The sequence below is a fragment of the Micromys minutus genome (assembly GCF_963924665.1).
Source record: "Micromys minutus genome assembly, chromosome: 12".
In the NCBI taxonomy this organism is placed as follows: domain Eukaryota; kingdom Metazoa; phylum Chordata; class Mammalia; order Rodentia; family Muridae; genus Micromys; species Micromys minutus.
In genome coordinates, this window is record NC_137981.1 from 18,019,806 (window position 1) to 18,038,817 (window position 19,012).

At 38.8% G+C, this 19,012-nt stretch overlaps 1 protein-coding gene across 1 annotated transcript; it reads right to left on the minus strand.

The window, feature by feature from the left end:
* Positions 1–370: 370 nt before the first annotated feature.
* On the minus strand, positions 371–17,869 carry NAA30 (N-alpha-acetyltransferase 30, NatC catalytic subunit). Its single transcript, XM_080926272.1, has 5 exons — positions 17,735–17,869; positions 16,727–17,495; positions 11,995–12,118; positions 9,691–9,746; positions 371–3,743 (listed from the first exon to the last, which is right to left on the minus strand). The coding sequence occupies exons 2-5, from the start codon at positions 17,492–17,494 to the stop codon at positions 3,606–3,608; spliced, it is 1,086 nt and encodes a 361-aa protein (XP_080782398.1). The 5' UTR covers position 17,495; positions 17,735–17,869; the 3' UTR covers positions 371–3,605.
* Positions 17,870–19,012: the final 1,143 nt, after the last annotated feature.

A 19,012-nucleotide genomic window follows, 5' to 3' on the forward strand; every position in this document is an offset into this window, starting at 1 on the left:
TTATACAAGGAAGTACAGTACAAACAGTAAAAATAAAAACTGACTTAGGAATAAGTTGCTAGGAGCAAGAACAAGTAAACTACTTTCACTTAATGGATGCTTAAAAATGTTCTCCCTGGTACTGCTAGCTCAGTTGACTAACAAGTACATTTAGCAATCAAGTTTTTAATTTTATTTTCAAATTTACTTTGTCTGAATACAAAGTAGAGAGATAACAACTATATCATTCCTTCCAAATAACTCTTTGATAGAGGGCAGTAATAAATACAACAGGTTACTTTTTGATTATCTGAAACCAAATCATAGAATGCACACAGCTGTATCTTAAAGAAAAATGCAAACACAACTTAACCATACTTTATTTGACTGTATCTTATTCAGACAGCTTGCACATTTTAAATCCCACCAAATCTCTCTCTCCGAAAGGATAGGGATCAAGAGGAGGAAATTATGCAGCAATATCCCCAGTCATTAAACAGCAGTCCCATACTTTTGAGATACACGTGATAGTTCACAGATACTCAACTCATATGTGATGACAATATAACTTAGTTATGTCTTTACAAACCTGAAAGCTCTGGGACACTATAGCACTCATCCTAGTAGTGCAGACCTGTACTGAGGAGTAACTGGTGTGCTGCAAACCTGATTTCCTGTATACTCCTAGAAAGCGATGAACCTCAGAATTTTAGACACCATAATAAACATACACATCTAGTCAATATATCCCAGCCAATACCTTAACATAGGGCATGGTTAGAGTTAAAACATGACCCACTCCTTTACATAGATTTGCCTTGTGTATGTAGAAGATAATTTGAAGAGGCAGAAAATGTTAAAATCAATTTTTAATATTATCTTATTTTGCTGGGCTCAACATCAAGCAGTAATGCGTTTTATGATCTGTAGAATTGGATTATTCCCGAGTTAAGCAGTTTCATCCCAATGTAAAGGAGACTTATCATCAAGACTAGTAGCATACCCATTAGCGTTCTCAATACTAACATATTGAGAACATAATAGACAGCTTCATGGGAGCAGTGTTAAATGTTCAGCAGTGTCAACTGCCAAACCAGTGTCAATGGGTAGACAGAACAGTCAATCTTAAAGGGACAGCACCCCACTAAAAGAAAGTTGCACCAATTTTGCTCAGTTTTAGCCAAGTGAACCCACTGTCAATTATAAATGGAACCACTTTAAGCTGATATAAGAAAAATGAAAGCCTCATGTCAAATTAAAGATGAAGCTATTCAACTTGCAAAGTTTTAATTTTGTTACTAGGTTATCAAAACTAGAGGTTAAAATTTTAGTTTAAAAAAAAATCAAGTAATTAAAGACATCAAAGTATACACTGATATTCAACATGTATCCATCTGTTGAGCAGTACTGTAATAATGATCTGACATTTTAGTCACATAGTTAAGATCATGTTTACAAATCATCAGACAATCAGTTCAGTGAATCCAGTCATTCTGAACTGAAGGGCAGGCAGTAGTGATACTTTCACTGACAACCTAGCAAGAACAAAACTTTTTAATTGGTAAGTCTAGCATGTATCTACTTTACAAGTATACCCATTAGAGTGAGTCAGGAAAACATATGTTCATCAACAGTTCATGCCTACGTACCAGCCAATCTAAACAATATTTGATGACGTCAGGTGTACTGCAGAGCTACTTTCCTCCACACTGGAAATGAAAACATAAGCATTGTGATGACTGCCATTCTTCCAAATGCTGACACCCAAATGAAGTTAGACCAAGACAGATTCAAAATGGTCAGCAGAAAAGCTGAGTGCTATGTGGTCATCACATTTTTAATATTAAACTCTAAAGAGCAATATAAAATGGAAAGACACATTTTCTTAAAAATAAGGAACTATAAATGATCCCACCAGCAGGAAGTTTTTATTTTCAAATATAAACTGTGCATCTTTATTTGAAAAGTACTTGTTACCATGTTCACTTCCAAAATACTATACTGAGCAAAGAGCAGCTTTCCTTTAAAACAAACAAACAAACAAACAAACAAAAAAGCTCAACAAACTTTCCTGAAAAGGGGCCTTTACCAACTGTTAATGGAGGTAGGGTTTTTAAAAATACAGTAATTACAGCCATAAAATAAATTCAAACCAAGTATTAGAGTAGAAGAAAAGTATATTCAAATGAAAATAACAACATGAATGCCAGATTCCTATAAAACATTTTTCGGAAAATGAATCCTCCTCCTTATGAGTGCTTAGGTATCCTAGTTAAATAAGTTATTCATCACAGCTTTACCAACTCAACTCAGAGCAATGAGATAAAATTTGTTAACATTACACTGATTAGCCAAAATTCATTGTAACTAATAAACACCTTGGCTGCTCAGAAAACCCCAAAAACTCATTAAAAAAAAAAAAATTCATCCCTCTCTTTTTTCCAGAGGAACAAAGCAAAGGTCCCCCAAGAATCTGCTCATGAGTAAAAAGAAAATAAATGCAGCTTAAAAATGGATACAATGTTCCTTGAAATTCATTTCTAAGACTAAACCAAAAGTGAAGTATTTTCAGAAATGGAAGCAATGTGAATTCAAATAAAGTTAAAAAAGGAAAAAAAAAAAAACAAAAACAAAAACCAGCTACTTTATAGAAGCTGTTCTTCACAGCTTATCAATCATTTTGATTAAATAAGATCATACCAATTTACATTAATTTTCTATTCATTTCAAAAATCCCCCCCATTCTCAAAAAACAAAAACAAAAAAAAAAAAAAAAAAAGTGCATCCAAACCCCACAATTCCCAACTCCATCCCTTTAAGCCATTTCTCAGTTTCCCAAGTAGAGTCAGCTTCTTACTGTAAGGAAAGAAGGGACTTCTAAAGCAAACCACTGTCACTCACCTGGAAAAACTGTCCAAATTATAAAAATCTGAAATAATTTATTATCAAATTTAGAATTTAAATAAAAACAAGTTTGCTTGCAAAGGTATTAAAGAAAAAGAAAGCGCATGCATTCAAAACTAGAGATGAAGACAAGAGTACTTATCTACACAGGCACTGGCAGACGCAATTTAACTGTCATCTTTACTCATCATAAGACAAATTCCACCCTACACTTTTCATCCACTAATCACTGAGGTACCAATATTCAAGAATGGAAAATTTAATATTGAAAAAATAAAACCTAAATTGAAGCTTTTCCCTCACCCCCTTCAGAAAACTATGGCAGGTTTTGTGTGAAATGTTAGTACTTAAAGAGACTTTTACAATCTACATTGGCTTCTTTAAGGAACAAAAATCATGTCCCACTTACTGGTTCTGTGATAAAATGATCACTATATAAATAGTACTGTCAGCAGACTTTGCAAATGAACAAGTCTTGGCTATTAACTGGCACATCCTGCTGGTACCAACAGAACTCTTGAAGTTTAAAACAATCTCATTTAATTCAGAACAAATGCGCCATGCCAAAGTGCAACAAATCTTGTGCGACACTCAATGGACACTGACAGATAACAGCTGCATGGGAATTACTAAATCCACCTGCAAAGCAATTCTGCACAAATTGCATTGCATGCAAAAGTCGCTTCCATGTGGGTGGAGCCGTTCCTTGCTTGTCAAGTCTCTCAGCGCAGCCACAGTTTAAGTCGCAGTGCGTCAACTCCATTTAAATAGTATCTGAACAGCCTTTTATCTCGAACAAAACCAAGATTTTCATAAAGTTTCAAAGCAGACTTATTTGTAATTTCTGTTTCCAAAACAACCTTAAAAAAAGAAAAAAGACTTAAGTTATAATTTCACACTTAAAAACTGAGAAAGTATATAATCAGACCAAACATTTTAAAAAACTGTTTAAGAATTATGATAAAGCAGTATTGGTATACAGAAAAAGTCATAATGATCAAACTATTTTTGAATCAGGAAAGATAGAATCATTGAGAACTTTTCTCTTGGTTTTTGTAATGCTTCAATTTTTAGGAATTGAACTACATGTTTATAATAAACAAAGATGAGCTTTTTATTTTTGTTTTGTTTTGTTTTGTGGAGAAAACCATGGTGTCATATAAAGAAAAGGAAAAGAAAAATCAACACCAAAAGTTTTGAAAGCCAACCAATATTTGAAATTATTTAGACTGACCTCTAACTCCTGTTATTAACCTGCCATTGTTTATTCTGGTACCAACTACCATACTGATCTAGAGCAGTGGTTCTCTACCTTCCTAATGCTGCAACCCTTACGCAGAAAAAGTTTACTCAACCTAGACCAAGGAAATTTAAGTCGTGGGGTGCACAGTCTCCTGGAGGATAGTTAGAATAAGACTGCTGAGGGCTAGGAAAGGCACACTACTTGCTGTACAAACTTGACCTAAATTCAGATCTCTATTAGTCACATAAAAGTCAGATGTCAGGTTGAGGGGAGACCAGCAGATCCACAAAGGTCACTGGCCAGTCTAGCCAAATCAGCAAGCTACAGGTTAAAGAGACCCTGTGTCAAAAACATAAGAGCTGGTGATGGCTAAGTAGGCGAAGGCATTCTCAGAGCAAGCCTGGCAACATGCACCTGACTAAGGAAAGCCTACACAATGGTGTAAGAGTAGAACGAACGATTCAAGGTTATCTGATCGCCACAAGTGTGCTGTGGCATATACACTCATACAGCATGAATACATACACATACAACAGTAATTAAGAAAAATAAGAAGTTGGAGAAAAATAATGCAGGATACAACTGAAGGAGATACACTCTGTTGATCTCAGACTTCCAACTTACATACATGTCACATGCATATAGATATGCCCCCACACACACACAAATACACTTATACACAAAGAGGTTTAGTGCCCAAGAATTTGCATTTTAAACAAATTACCAGGTGAGGTTGATGTCACTCAGAACCAGTGGTCTAGAACTGATTTAAATTAAAACTTTACAGAGGATCACAGAATAGTAAGCTCCATTTGATGGTTGTGGAGTACCAGTGAGCTTGTGGTTCTGACAACATAAAGCTGACAGTTCTGAAGACTGCCCTTCTTGTTTCTACTTCCCTCTACCTAGACAGTCTTCCTTCGTAGCTTTTATATGTGCTGCTCTGTTTGCCTTTGCTATTGATTCTCACCTGTGTCACTGAGAAGTATCAACACATTGCACCATAATCCCCATTAGGGTGTCATAACCTTTCGGCATTTACAGGGAGGGAAAATGGCAAAGTACAACTAAACAAAGACACAGCAGAGCACCCATAAAGCACATGAAAGTCTTCCTGTTTTATTCTGAGTAAGAATTCAAGTGATGGAGAAAAAGACACCTTGATTTGCCATACCCAAAATCACTCAGGACCCGCCCAGCTCTGTGCCTCAGTGAAGAGGATTTCCATCCCACTATCAGTTCCTCAACCTGAACCCCAGGAGTCTTGAACTCTTTTCTGTCCATTCTCCTATATGAATCCAAGCATTGAGTACTGTCCTTTCTCCCTCCTACATTTTCTCTTATTTTTATGCCACACTGGCAGAGCCCTAAACTACTACCAGCTCAAGAAGTCTCCCATTTTCTACAAGGACCCTCTCACTAATTTCCTAACTAAACTTATTGACTCTAGCCTTAAAATGTGCTTATGAATTAAAATTACCTGAAGAGACTTAAAATGCCCATCAAGACACAGCTCCCATGTACATCGCCACTTTCACTCCGAGTCTCCCTCGTCCTCCTCTTCATGCTCAACATTAACAGTCAGTCTCCAGACCCAACCATCATCTATTTCACCTTCTGTAGGTACCAAACTTTTAACAATGCAAAATGACATCATTCACAAACATGCTGGCCCAAACTCATAGCTATTCTAAAACATGTGGCCCATACACAAGTTTTGGATACGCCTTCTGGGTTAGGCTTTTCATATAAACTGCTTTTTGTCTTGAAGAACAAATGGTATTTTTTTCCTCCTGGATTCTGGCCTGGTTGCTAATAGATTCATGGAATGCCATTCCCTTTTACCCTGTTCCACAACACTGTACACTGCCCCTATGACACACCCTATGCTTGTTAATTATGGCACATCTAGCCAGTGAGCTGAAGCATAAACCTTCCAGCTGCTTTCTCTGCACCTAATATACTGCCTATCAAACAAACTCTCATATTTGTTAGAGGAGTCCTTAGTATCTTTCATTTTATAACATATATTGCATAGGCACTGGAAGTATTAACATGCTTTTTAGATGATCAGAGTACCTGAAGAGAAAGCATCAGCCAAAGGCAACATAGCCTATGCAATTAAGTAATAAAAGTAAATCACATGCTAAACCTAAACTTTTAAATTCCAAAATCAAGTTGTTATTCCAGTATCAAGTGGATATGTCTTTAGAAAAACTTAAAAGACAGGTCGTGGCAATAACTAATTGATTTACTTAAAGTCAGTTTGTTTTTAAAATAAACAAAACAACCTAAAGGCCATGGTTGCACACACTTTTCATCCTAGCAGAGACAAGAGATCTCCATGGCCACTAAGCTAGCCAAAATTACATAGTGAAAACCTGCCATGAACAAACAAAAATTTAAGTTTTAAAAATGAATGATATACTAGAAAAAGGTTTTACACATCTGCATAATTCTCTTTGGAAATTCTTGGAATTCCTATTAGGTCAACATCTAATTATAATTAAACTATTAAATAAAGGCAATTTAATTTGAGAAAAACTAATCTGCCACAATTTATGTTCACAGTAATAAAAAGTGAAAAAATTAAAAGAATAGTTGTATTCATTTAGACAGAAACCTCAAGACATGGCTATCCAAAAGTGGTTCTCAACATGTGGGTCAAGCCCCTTTGGCAAACTTCTATCTCCAAAAGTATCTAACAATGATTCATAACGGCAGCGAACTCACAGCTATGAAGTAACAATGAAAATAATCTCATGGTTGGGACCATGACACACTGAAGAACTGTAGTAAAGGCTTCCAGCATTAAGAAGGTTGAGAACCACTGTCTACACTTTACAGATGAATAAAATGCAAGAAAACCAGTAAACAGTATGCATATATATATATATATATGCATGTATAAGTAAGTAAATATTTAAAAGAGAAATCAAGTAAACAGGGACAAATTGGATCCAAGTATAAGCTAGAACTTCATACATATTAAGTAACCAAGCTTCAGTCCTCCCCACCACTTTCCAGGAAAATAAACCAGTGCAAAGAAGTTCTAGACTTGGGCAAGGAGATGTAATTCCACTTTCACTAATAATTAGGCATCTAAAGTATGCTAAACAGGGGTTCTCAACCTTCCTAATGCTATGACCCTTAAATACAGTTTTTCATGTTGTGGTGACCCCAACCATAAAATTATTTTCATTGCTACATCATACTGTAGTTTTGCTGTTTCTAATTACTTATGTAAACATCTAATATGCAGAATATCTGATATGTAATCCCTGTGAAAGGGTTGTTCAACCCACAAAAGGGTCACAACCCACAGGTTGAGAACCGCTGCTCTAAAGGTATAGAAGGGTAACTACATCTACACAGCTACAAGTGTGGTTAAGTGCTGAATGGCTGGAGAGATGCCTCAGCAGTTAAGAGTCTTTTCTGCTCTTTAAAGGACCTGTGTCACTCTTTTGGCTTCCTCAGAAATATGTGGCATACCCACATACATACGCATAAAATAAAATCTTCAAAAATATATATATTTGAATTCTGGCTTGATATCATAATTAGGCCCAATTATAAAGAAAAATTACTCAAATGGCTACTCTAATTAAAATGTAGAGATTTTCTTAGTACACTCAATGCTTCCTAAGAAATTATGTATCCCTTAATATACTAGACTATGCTAAGAAAAAAGCAACTATTTTTCAACATTTCAACTCTCATAAACCTTTTTTTTTAATCTAGACGTATACTGGAAATTTACTAGGAAGCTTCTCTTTTACTTTACACAGAAGAAGCATGACATAAACCATGAGAGGCTGAGATGACTCTGGTTAAGAGCATGCACTTCTCTCACAGGACTCCAAATCAGTTCCCAGCACCTACATCCGACAGCTCATAACTATCTGTGACTTCTAGAACTCTAGTTCTAGAAGCAAGCTCTTCTGGCCTTCTTGAGCACCTGCACACAGTTGGCTGGCAGGCTGACCAGCAGCAGACAGACAGACAGCAGACATACACACACACATTTTAAAAAATAAAAAGCTTAATGAGTTTGATTCTCTTTAACAGAGAAATTCAATTACAATGATGTTCTACCAATGCTATATATATATATATATATACATATATATATATATATATATATATTATAATAATATTAATACAATAGGAGTTATCATTATGAAGCTAAGTCAAATTGGCACAGTTTAGACGGCACTTTTTAACACTGTAGGCTAGAAGCTCATGGCGACTCCCTGCAGACCTTGACTAGGTAGCTGACAATGAACAAGTAACTATTGTTCTTGACAACAGTTAAAAGTAGAATTAACATAACGTCACACAAAGTGACAGAGCAGAAGAGTTAAATGTTTTACTACAATCATACAACTGCTAAGCTATAAAGGATGCAGTAAGGAATCCCCTACTGAGTTATTTAAATCTCAAGATACTTGTGGTACAGACCCAGTGAGAAGGTGCTAGCTACCAAGCCCAGATCAACTGATGAGATCTATACAGTAAAACTTTACCTCAAAGAGTAAGGTACAAAATGATTAAGGAAAACAAACCTCTGGCCTCTACATGTACACATCCCCACACTATACACTGACTCTCCCCCATCCCTCCCACCTTTCTCACTTTCTCTCTCTCACACATCATACCAAAACAATCCATTTAGTAAGGCACATTTCTGTAATCCTGATACTCTGTAGAGTGAGGCAGGAGAATAGCAAGTATAAGGCCAATCTGGACCACCTGGTAAACTCTAGGCTAGCTTCAAACAGCCTCATACAACAAAACAAAACCCTCCAATTTGAAGTTATTAAAACACTTACTAAGGTGTATTTGACAGCTTCCCTAAGGAACATCGGCCCTTGAATAGTAGAGATATGAGCAGTGATGTGTGCCTCTACCCCAGCATTTGGAAAGTTGAGACAAGGACTAGTCTGGTCAACATAGTTCCAGGCCAGACAGAGAGCTACAGAGTGAGACTCTCGTCTTAAAAGACCAAAAACGTTACTTTTTTCAAAAGGTAACTGTCTTCTGTGTTGCTCATAAATTAGTACAGTAACAACTTCCTTAGTTGTCATTGCTGTAAGAAAAGCATTCTTCTCTAGTTTAAAACTGTTCCCACCTACATTGTACAATATTAACAACCCATTTATCCCCATTATTTACTAAACATAGCTATAAAAATAAAGAAATTATAGATGGCAAAAGGCCTTGTATATTAATATGCAAATCAGTTGTTCATTATTTAATACTTAGAGACATTTCCTAGAGTGAAATGTCTTCTATACAAGTTGAGAGTTTTCCCATGTTTTTTTAAAAACAAAAATTAAACAATTAGACTCTGTACTCTGTACTCTGAAGAAATCCAAGTCTATTACTGAAAAGTTATTCTAGGTCACCATTATTGTTTCTAAACAAAGTAACATTTTCCCCAAGCTGCATCTGTGTAGCAGATCTGCAATGAGACTTGCAGCATTACTACTACAGGACACTGTAAAAATCCCTCCAATAGAATCCTGCCCAGGAGAACAGGATTAAATAGTTTAAACACTCACCTCATCACAGTCTCCTTCAACCATGGCATATATAGCTTTCTTTACCAAGTTAGTACCTAGAATATAGATCTGAGTATTAATAAGGGAAAAATATAATTAATTTCTTAAAAAATCTAAATTATGATTATCATAATTGCATTAAAAATGTCAAATACTAGGTTTTATCTTGACTGTAGATAAATACAATGATCATTTCTAAGTGAAAAATAAACTACATATCAGCTAGGAGAAGCCTAGGGAACCTCCACAGAGCAATGAGGCTGCCCTGGGAAAATCTACCTCCTGAAAGAGTCCTTTTCCTCAGGTATAATATTAGTCCCAAGCTAGAGTTTTTTTGTTTTATTGTTTATAAGATATTAGGAAAGGTAAGAAGAAAAAGGTAAGGGGAGAAAAAAGAACTATAATTACATAAAGTAACTCAGAATTTCATGAGCTAGCAGAAGTTACTGAATGATCTGAGCTGATTTTGCCAAATGTTATCCAAATCTCTGGACACGAGGCACAAGACAGCCTAAGAAGAATTGCTTAGCCCACAGGGGCCAAGATAAAAGTCAGCTGCAGTAAAATTTAGTGAGCCTGGCAAAACAAAGCCAGGCTCTCTCACTGATGTGGATGGTTTGTCTGTGAATGTCTAGAAAGGTCAGTCATAACTCAGTCACATAATTTGATACATTAAAAGTAACTGCTAACTCTGACTTAAAGTGTGTCAGGTGTGCCCAACACACCTTTAATCCCAACATTTGGGAAGCTGGGTAGATAGATCTCTGTGAGGCCAACGGTCTACATAGACATAGACTTCTTGGCCAGCCAGGGCTATATTATATACTAAGACCATTTTTCAAACCAGGCATGTGAGTGTATACACATCTCCTAATAAGGCAAGACAAGGATGTAACCTTAAAATAACGGTTCTCTCACTAGAACTTGCCAAGCATGAGTACCGTTTCTCATGAGACCTTAGCTCTTTCCAAAAGCACCCAAGTTTCAAACTTGTCTCTAAAACAAACCAAATGTATTACAAATTTTAGTAGAAAGCAGGCCAAAAATAAAGTCCATTACCTCTTAAACTCAGCAAGTGGCACTTGGAAGGACTATTTGAGCCCAGCAGTTTAATGAAAGATTGGATACTATAACCCAATGTCAAGTAAATAAATAAAACCGTAACATATTTATAAGGATTTCTCATGACATGATACTCACTTTCAAAGTCTTAAATGCATATTAACAGTAGCATCCATATTCTTCTAAAGCCACATGTAACAAAACTGCTAAGAGTACTAATGGCAGCCTCAATACTGACTTAGCTTAAAATGCAACCCAGAATTCACATCCCAACAAGCACTTCTCCATCTGACTTTCCACTGTGAATAAAGAGCCAGCAGGTATTATGACACTAGGATAGTCTCTGTAACTAGGCTTCCAAAACAGTCAACAGGCAAAGTTTCAGCCTGACCAGGTAAATGAGATTCTCAAGGAAGGGTCTAATCATCTGCTTTTAAAACATCCAGATGATTCTAGTGATAGTTTAAAAAATTATATATGGTGACCCAGAGTTGGCTCACCAAAAGATCAAACCCAGGTCACTGGGACCCACATGACAGAAGAGACTCCTAAAAGCTGTTCTCTGATCCACTCATGCACTTTATCAGATACTAACAGACACACACACACACACACACAAATTTTAAAAACTAAGGAACTCAACTTTTAAAAAAGGCTTTGAAAATAAATCTCAAAATAGTAAGAAATATTACTTTCTTTTAGGCTCTCAAATTACAAGTCTAATAATTAGCATTACATAATGATAATTACTCAGTAATTTTATCTTAAAGTCCTCAAGACCAGTTGCTGGAATAAAATACCCTCATAAATCAATAAAAAACAAGAGTATTTCCTCCAGTTTTAAGTATAATACAAAGAATTCTGAATGTAATTTAAAAAAAAACCTGAAAAACTCACCACATGCTATTTTTAAAAAGATAATCTCTCAAAAACATTAATTTATAAAACCTATTTTTAAATGTTTAGAAAATATGTTGAAAGAAAAAGTATTTATTAAGGACAATGAGATGGCCAAGTAATACAAGAGTCAGCCACTAATGTGTGATGATCTGAGTTCAGGCCGTCCTTCAACGTCTCTTTAACTGTGTGTTACACACAATAATAAATCCATTAAAAAAAAAAAAAAAACTTTTCTTCACTTACCTTGAGTTTATTCTTCCAAAGTCACATTTAAATCTTTTGTTTCAAAACACAAAAATGAAAATAATTTATGCACCCTTTGTGAAATAGTATTTTCCTTACCAATGCCATTTCTCCTGTACTTGGAATCCACAGCTAACATGGCTATATAACCTCTGCGGAACATCTTTTTGTGCATATCCAACTTGCAAACGATGGCACCTACACACTCCTCCCCTACCATGGCCTTGAAAATAAACAAACAGTTATGAAGAACACATTGCCATCAGATACTGCAAAATTACCAAGGAAAAACAGCAACAGACTCTGGGTCAGCAGTTTGAGAATTCAGGAGAACTTCGGAGCAAGACAGCAATTGCAAAGCTTCAGAATCTGAATCTCAAAACTTCAAATATTATTGTTTCTAAAACTCACACTTTCTTCAAAACATGACTTTTATAAATGCTTATTAAAACCTTCAGGCCAGTGGAGTTTCTACAAGATAAATACTCAAATACATTTACTGACTACATGTCAAGTGCTTATAATTAAAATCATTTGCAATAAAGGTCTGTTTACATTTTGGGAAGTGGGAGTAATCGAAAAATTAAAGAAAAGTCTAGTTATTAGAACACAATAAAATACTGTACAAGTTACCCACCAACAAAGTATTACAACTTTTTATAGTAAGTATTTAATGAAAAATAAATATAAAACATAATATAACTGAAAATTACACCTGGCATATAACTTTGATCAAGATCTTTTTCTGAAAAAGCACTGTTTAGAAGGTATTACTTAGATCACACTCAAAAGTACTTTAGCACTATAAATACATGACAATCTCCCTTTCAGGATATTTGACAGTATGAATCATTATGATAAGCTTCCAGACACTCAGTAGGTTACACTCGGGAAGCTAAGGTGGAAGGATCCTAAGTTCAAGGAAGCTTGCTCTATACACAGCCAAGGCCCTGTCTCAAATATGGTTATCTCAAATTCCAATCTTTACATTAGTGTAATAGAATGACTTATTTATATTTTAATAAAACTATCAAGTTATCACAGTATTAAAGGTTAAATGTTAAATAATGCTTGCTGATAAACTCATTTTGATATTCCAGTGTTGGCAATGCAAATGTTTTCCAAATATTTCAATAGTGCTAAAAAGTTCTAATACTGTATCCTGAGAAATATAACAGGACATTATCTCAGCAAGCAATATTTATTTGTAAATTAACTTTCCAGAAACACCTATTTGAACACCACTAGGAATTGGTCAAAAAATTTAGTAAACAACATCTAGCATACACTTAATATCTATTTTAACTTGAATTTGCTGTAACATTTTCTGGTCTATTACTCAATAAATTTCCAAAAATCCTTTTTAAATAAACTGTGGGAAAATCTCTGTAGGCAAGGTAATTTTAATCCATTTCACATAAACCTGAAATAGGTTGAAAGAAAATCCTTTTGAAGGAATAGTAAACTCAATGACCAATAATAGTTCACCCCACTGTATCACATATTCCTTAATTATTCTGGATCAAAAACCTCACAAGTATTTTCACTTTGTTTTCTCATCCATATCAATCAATTTAACTCAACAATCAATTTGACTTGTTTTGTATTAAGACCTGCAACAGAGACAAAAGTTATCTAAAAAAATAAGTTTTTCGTACTTTTTAGTGTTGAGGACTGAACCTAGGACCAATAACATAATATGTACTCTCCAGCCCCACTAATAGCATTTTCTGATTTAGATTGTCAAATTTTACACGTGTGTGAGTGTGCACACACGCACGCACACATGAGCACATATGTATATATACATACACATATATATGGACACGTGTACACATATACATAAAATTATCATACCAAATCATATACTTGTAACAGCCAGAAAATATTTGCCCTGACCTAGTAAGTTAGGTTCATGTGAAATGGGAATACATACAAACCTTACATAAGACACAGGACAGCCATATCCTACAGTTAATAAGCTAGACAATACTTTCAAACTGCACAAGAATTTCAAATGTTTGTCCTCTGACTATGTAAATGAACAAAATAGTTCTTGAGTCTACATTGCTTCCCTAATTTAAAAATGTAAAGTATAAACCAAATTGTACAAATTACCTAAAAATAAAACCCTGATGTGGTTTGCTTATTATGAAAACCAGTATTGCAATTTCTTCATAAAAAATTGTGTATCAACATTTACAAAACTCACTAAATTTCTGAGTTTTTCCAAAGAAGGCTGCTGCACACATTTTGAAGCATTATTATTAAATGTGCTTTCTGAAGTGTGGGAAATGGCAAATCACATCACAAGACTGTCACGACTATAGAACTATGAAAGATGTATGTGCAAAAATACAGTTTCCCAAATTCCAGAACACTAACCCTGGAGGATGGTAGAAAGTTACATTTACAATGAACGGAAATACTGCATTACATTGCTCACTGTCAACTTAAGAACTTCTAAAACACTGCCACTGAAAACACCACATAAAGGGTACAAGCCTGTGGGAACTGACCCGACACAGACTCATCTTTTACTGGCTTCTATTTTCCAAAGTGTTGCAGATATTAGGAAGAATTTTAAGAAGCTTAATTCTATGAGTCAATCAAGTATAGGCAATTTTTATGGTCCAACCTCAAATAGTCCATTAAGTCTACCCCATTGTCCCTGGAACCTAGCTAGAGGCACACTGGAAGCTTTAGTCCCAGGACTGATGCACAGAAGGACAACTGCCGCTTGCTGAAGACAACTCCGTGCTACAACGTGTTTCATAAACTAGGTCAAGGTTATGTCATAGTTCCTCACCTTATGTCATGAGAGGCCAGGAGACCTGGATTATACCTTTACCTCTCTGCTACTAAATATCTAGAGGTTTAAACATTATACATCTCCATAGTTTTCATTTCCATTTAAAAAAAAAAAAAAAAAAAAAAAGGTTGGACTACATATCTTTAGGGTTGTCCTTTCAAATATAACTTGAAAAAATAACATAGGTTTTATTTATAAAAATTAGCTCTTATGGGAAATTCAATTTAAAAAGCATGCCAATATGAAAGACCTAGTTGTAAACTACCTCTGCTGTATATCACTTTAGTGTTTGCTATCTCCAAATTCATATTCCATACTTTCATGAGATAGCTTAGAAAAAGCTGTTTGTACACATTTCAACTTCCAGATATGTGTGATACGTGTTACTTAATGTTAACTTTGGCTTCAGTAAAAGCTGAAGTACAAATTAACTGATCAAGTAAGAAGGGTCTACATAAAAGACTGACATTTCCCATAGTCTAAAATGCCAAAAAAAAAAAAAAAAAAAACTGAGGTCTAGATAAAACATAATTAAGCCTACTCCCACTGAGTCACCTCCACACCTCCGTTTCAGTTTAAGACGTGACTCCGTGACTCCGTTAGACCCTTTTGTGGCTTAATTTACAATTAAATCAAGCCACGATTTAGAGGAATGGCATTTGATGACATTGGCAGTACATGTCTTAGAACTTTTTGATTTGGTTTCTAAAACGGGCTCTCTCTACACAGCCTGACTGTCCTAGAACTGAATATGTAGACCAGGCTGCCTCTGAATTCAGACTTCCTCCTGTCTCTGCCTTCCAAGTGCTAGGATCAAAGGAATGCACCACCATGTCCAGCAGAACTACTACAGTATAATATTAAGAATTCGGGGTGGGGACTGAAATACAAAATAGTCCCTAAAGTTTAAACTACCTTCTAAAATAATGTTTAAGCATGATTTACATGGAAGCTAGCAAACTCTCAATATCTACAATATCCATTAGCATTTCTGGGTTACCACCAAGCTGTGTAAGCAACCACAGACTTTTGAAGTGTCAAAACACTCTGCAAGGAATATTGAGTTCAACTCTGTCAAGGTTAAGACAATAAATAAAAGCTTTACTCTCTTAAATACGCTACCTTTAGTAAACAACAATGAAAGCATGCCCTGTGTTCACCAGACTTACACCTGAAGTGTAACTATCTCATTAAAGGTTTCATACATACTGAAACTATTACTGTTGAGAGATTACTTATAATGGGAATGTAGACTTATTCAAGTAATAATTATTCATATTATCCAATAGACAAATATATCCAGCTTACGTATAGGTAAAAATAACCAGTCAGCTATACCCACACAAACCAATGGTACCAGTTTTTTGAACTGTTTTTGACTAGTTTCACACTTAGTTTCCTGCATCCCACAAAAGGGCCTTCTGTTCAAGTTTCAGAGGCCTCTCAGTCACCGGAAGTATTAGTGACACCTTCTGCAATAGTCACCTGAAAGCAGGCTGACTACAACTGTTAATGGTCCTACTGAAGGAAACAATGTCCATAATCAATGAACATGGCCTGCGATTTCATTTGTGTGGCCACAGCAAGTTTGCTGACAGCCATGTCCACCAAAGTATATTTTACCTCATATAGTCTCCTGTGACTGAGTTATTACTTAAGGTCTGTACCAGAACAGAACCATGTCCTAACTCAACCACGGCAAAGTGTTCTAAGGGTGAGTAAGGTTAAACATGATTAGAAGCTAATGTAAACAGGATATAAGATAACCCCATGTGAAACATGCTTTGCACAGGGTTGCTGCTGTTACAACAGTCACAAGTTGACCCAGATCACGAGCCTCTTACCTTCCACACAGTTCCACGGAATACCTGGGAAAGTACGAACTTTCGCGCCTCACATCTGTAAGGTACTAGGAAAATGAAGGATACATCCAGGGCCACACACTGGGCCCTCACACTCCCTGCCCCGAGTGGCCTGGATCTCTGCTGGGCTCACCCTGTTTCCATTCCATCCACTTACCAAGAAACACAGCTGTGGCCAGTTGTGGATAAAATATCTATACGTATAAATGGAGTAGGGTTCGGACAGATCTTTGGTGATCAGTCTCATGATATCAGGCATTTGGAGCTCAGATTCATATCGGACGTATCGTATCGTCCGATCCTCCCCGAGCTCGGCCTCCCTGCCCAGGGAGCTCCTTAAACTGCAGCCGGTGGTCAGAGACGAAGACAGCAGCCGCACCTGCTCGTCCTCCTCCTGCTCGTTGCCCTCCACCAGTCCATTTCGGGCCGCCTCGGGGTCGCTCGCCGCCCCCGCCGCCGCCGCCGCCGCCGCTGGCCGGCCGGGGAGTGCAGTTCTTGCATTGTTGGGGACCGAGTGAGGAGGTCTCTCCCCCGGGTGTCCCTCGGCTCCTTTTGTGGCAGTCACTTGGGGGGCCCCGTCGGGGGCGGCGGCCGCCTCCGCTGCACTCAGAACCTTACTCTTGAGGGTCGCCGCGGCCCGGAGGTGTCGCAGTTCTGGGCCGATCAATCCGTTGAGCTGCTGCTGCTGCTGCTCCTGAGGCAGCTGCGGGTAGCGAAGGCAAGAACGCGCCTTGGCCGCGGTGGCCGCCTCGCCGCCCGCTGGGCTCCCGCGGCCGCCTTCGTGCTCCTCGTCGTCCTCCTCGTCCTCGCTGCAGCAAGTGAGTGCGGCCCCCGCCGGGAACGGGCAGCGGAGCTCGGCCGCCGCTGGGGCCGCAGGCGCTGGTGGTGGGAGGAGGCTGCTAGGCCCAGGCGGTACCTCCGCCATCCTAGAAGCGACACAGCCGAGAGAGGAGGCCATGAGAGGCGGCCGACCGGCGCCAGGCAGCGCCGACTGGCGGGCCGGGGGCGGCCGAGGCGGGGGGAACAAAGGCAGAAACCGTCCCTCACCGAGTGTCCCCAACGCCGCGCCGCCCCCACGCCGCCGTGCCGGCCACCGTCCCTGGCCGCCCGAGCCCCGCCGCCGGGCCGTGTCACCGCCTCCCACCCGCCCCTCCTCGCGGCTCACCCCGCGCCGCTCCCCGCCGCCGTTGCCGCCGCTCCTCTCCCTCAGCCACCGCCGCAGCCGCCTTCACCGCCGCGGCCGCTCCGCCGCCGCCTCCGCCGCTACCGCCGCCGCCGCCGCCGCCGAGCCTCTCACCCGGCCGCCGCCGCCGCCGTAAAGCGCCTCGCCTGTTACCCGGGGTAAAGTTTCCTGGGCCAAGCTTTACGACACTTCCCTGCCTGCCGGCTGCCGGGCCAGAAAAGGGGGCGTGGAGGGAGGTGACCTGTGTAGGGGCGGGGCCCGAGGTGTCTCCCGAGGGCTTCCGGGAGGCCGCGTGCCGGGGGTGGGGCTCTAGCCTGAGGTTCCGGAGGTCCCAGCGGAAGTGTCCCGGCAACCTCCGGGAGTTGGCAGGGCTAGGTGTTCGGAGCGGCTGGCTTTGGACATCCAACCCCTAGTGCCTTTTTGTTCCTGCCACTGTTACAACTTTTGCACTGACCTGGCGCCTGGGCCAGGGAGCAGCGGCCACAAAGACAGCTAATCCCGGACTGAACCGCGAAATAGAGGGAATTTAAGGGATTGAGCTGTGAAGATAGGATTTTTGCTATAAGAAAGAACCTTTACCCCGTTGGGACAAAGGAACGGCTAGTAGTCTTCCAGAGTCCCTCTTACCCCCTTCATCCCGAAAATTGAAAGCATAAATGTGACAAACAGGTGCTGAACAACTACAGGAAACACCCGGGGAGGGGAAGCGACAGAGATGGTGGCGGCTAAGAAGCACATTCCTGACTTGTGATTGTAATTGTGTTAGGTTGGGAAGCACCTGGAAAGAGTTCTCGAGATCCCCTCCCCCATGTGGCATGGGTGTAGAAACCTCAGCATGCATTTGAGCCTCTGGTTTACCTCTGCTCTGATCCACAGCTGGTAGTTTTCTGCATATCTAATCTGAGAGTTGAGTAAAATACACACATGCATACTAAACAAGTTACTGATTAGGTTGTTGTAGGAGCTGACGCGTGATGAGTTAACTGTAAGGAACACGTGCTGCTAGGATTAGATTCCCCAGCACCCAAAAGGCAGTTCACAACTGTCTGTAATCCTAGGTAAGGGCCTTACCTAGCCTCCAAGGACCCGGGGAATGTGCACAGATAAGCCTGCATGCAGGCAAACACCCATAACAAGTTTTTTCAAACGTATTAAATAGCTTGTTTATGTATTTAAACTGGTCTATAGAGCTAGTCAGGTGTGTCCAAGATTAATGTTTTCAGAGATAGGTTTCTGTAGCAGAAGGTGTTTGTAACTTTG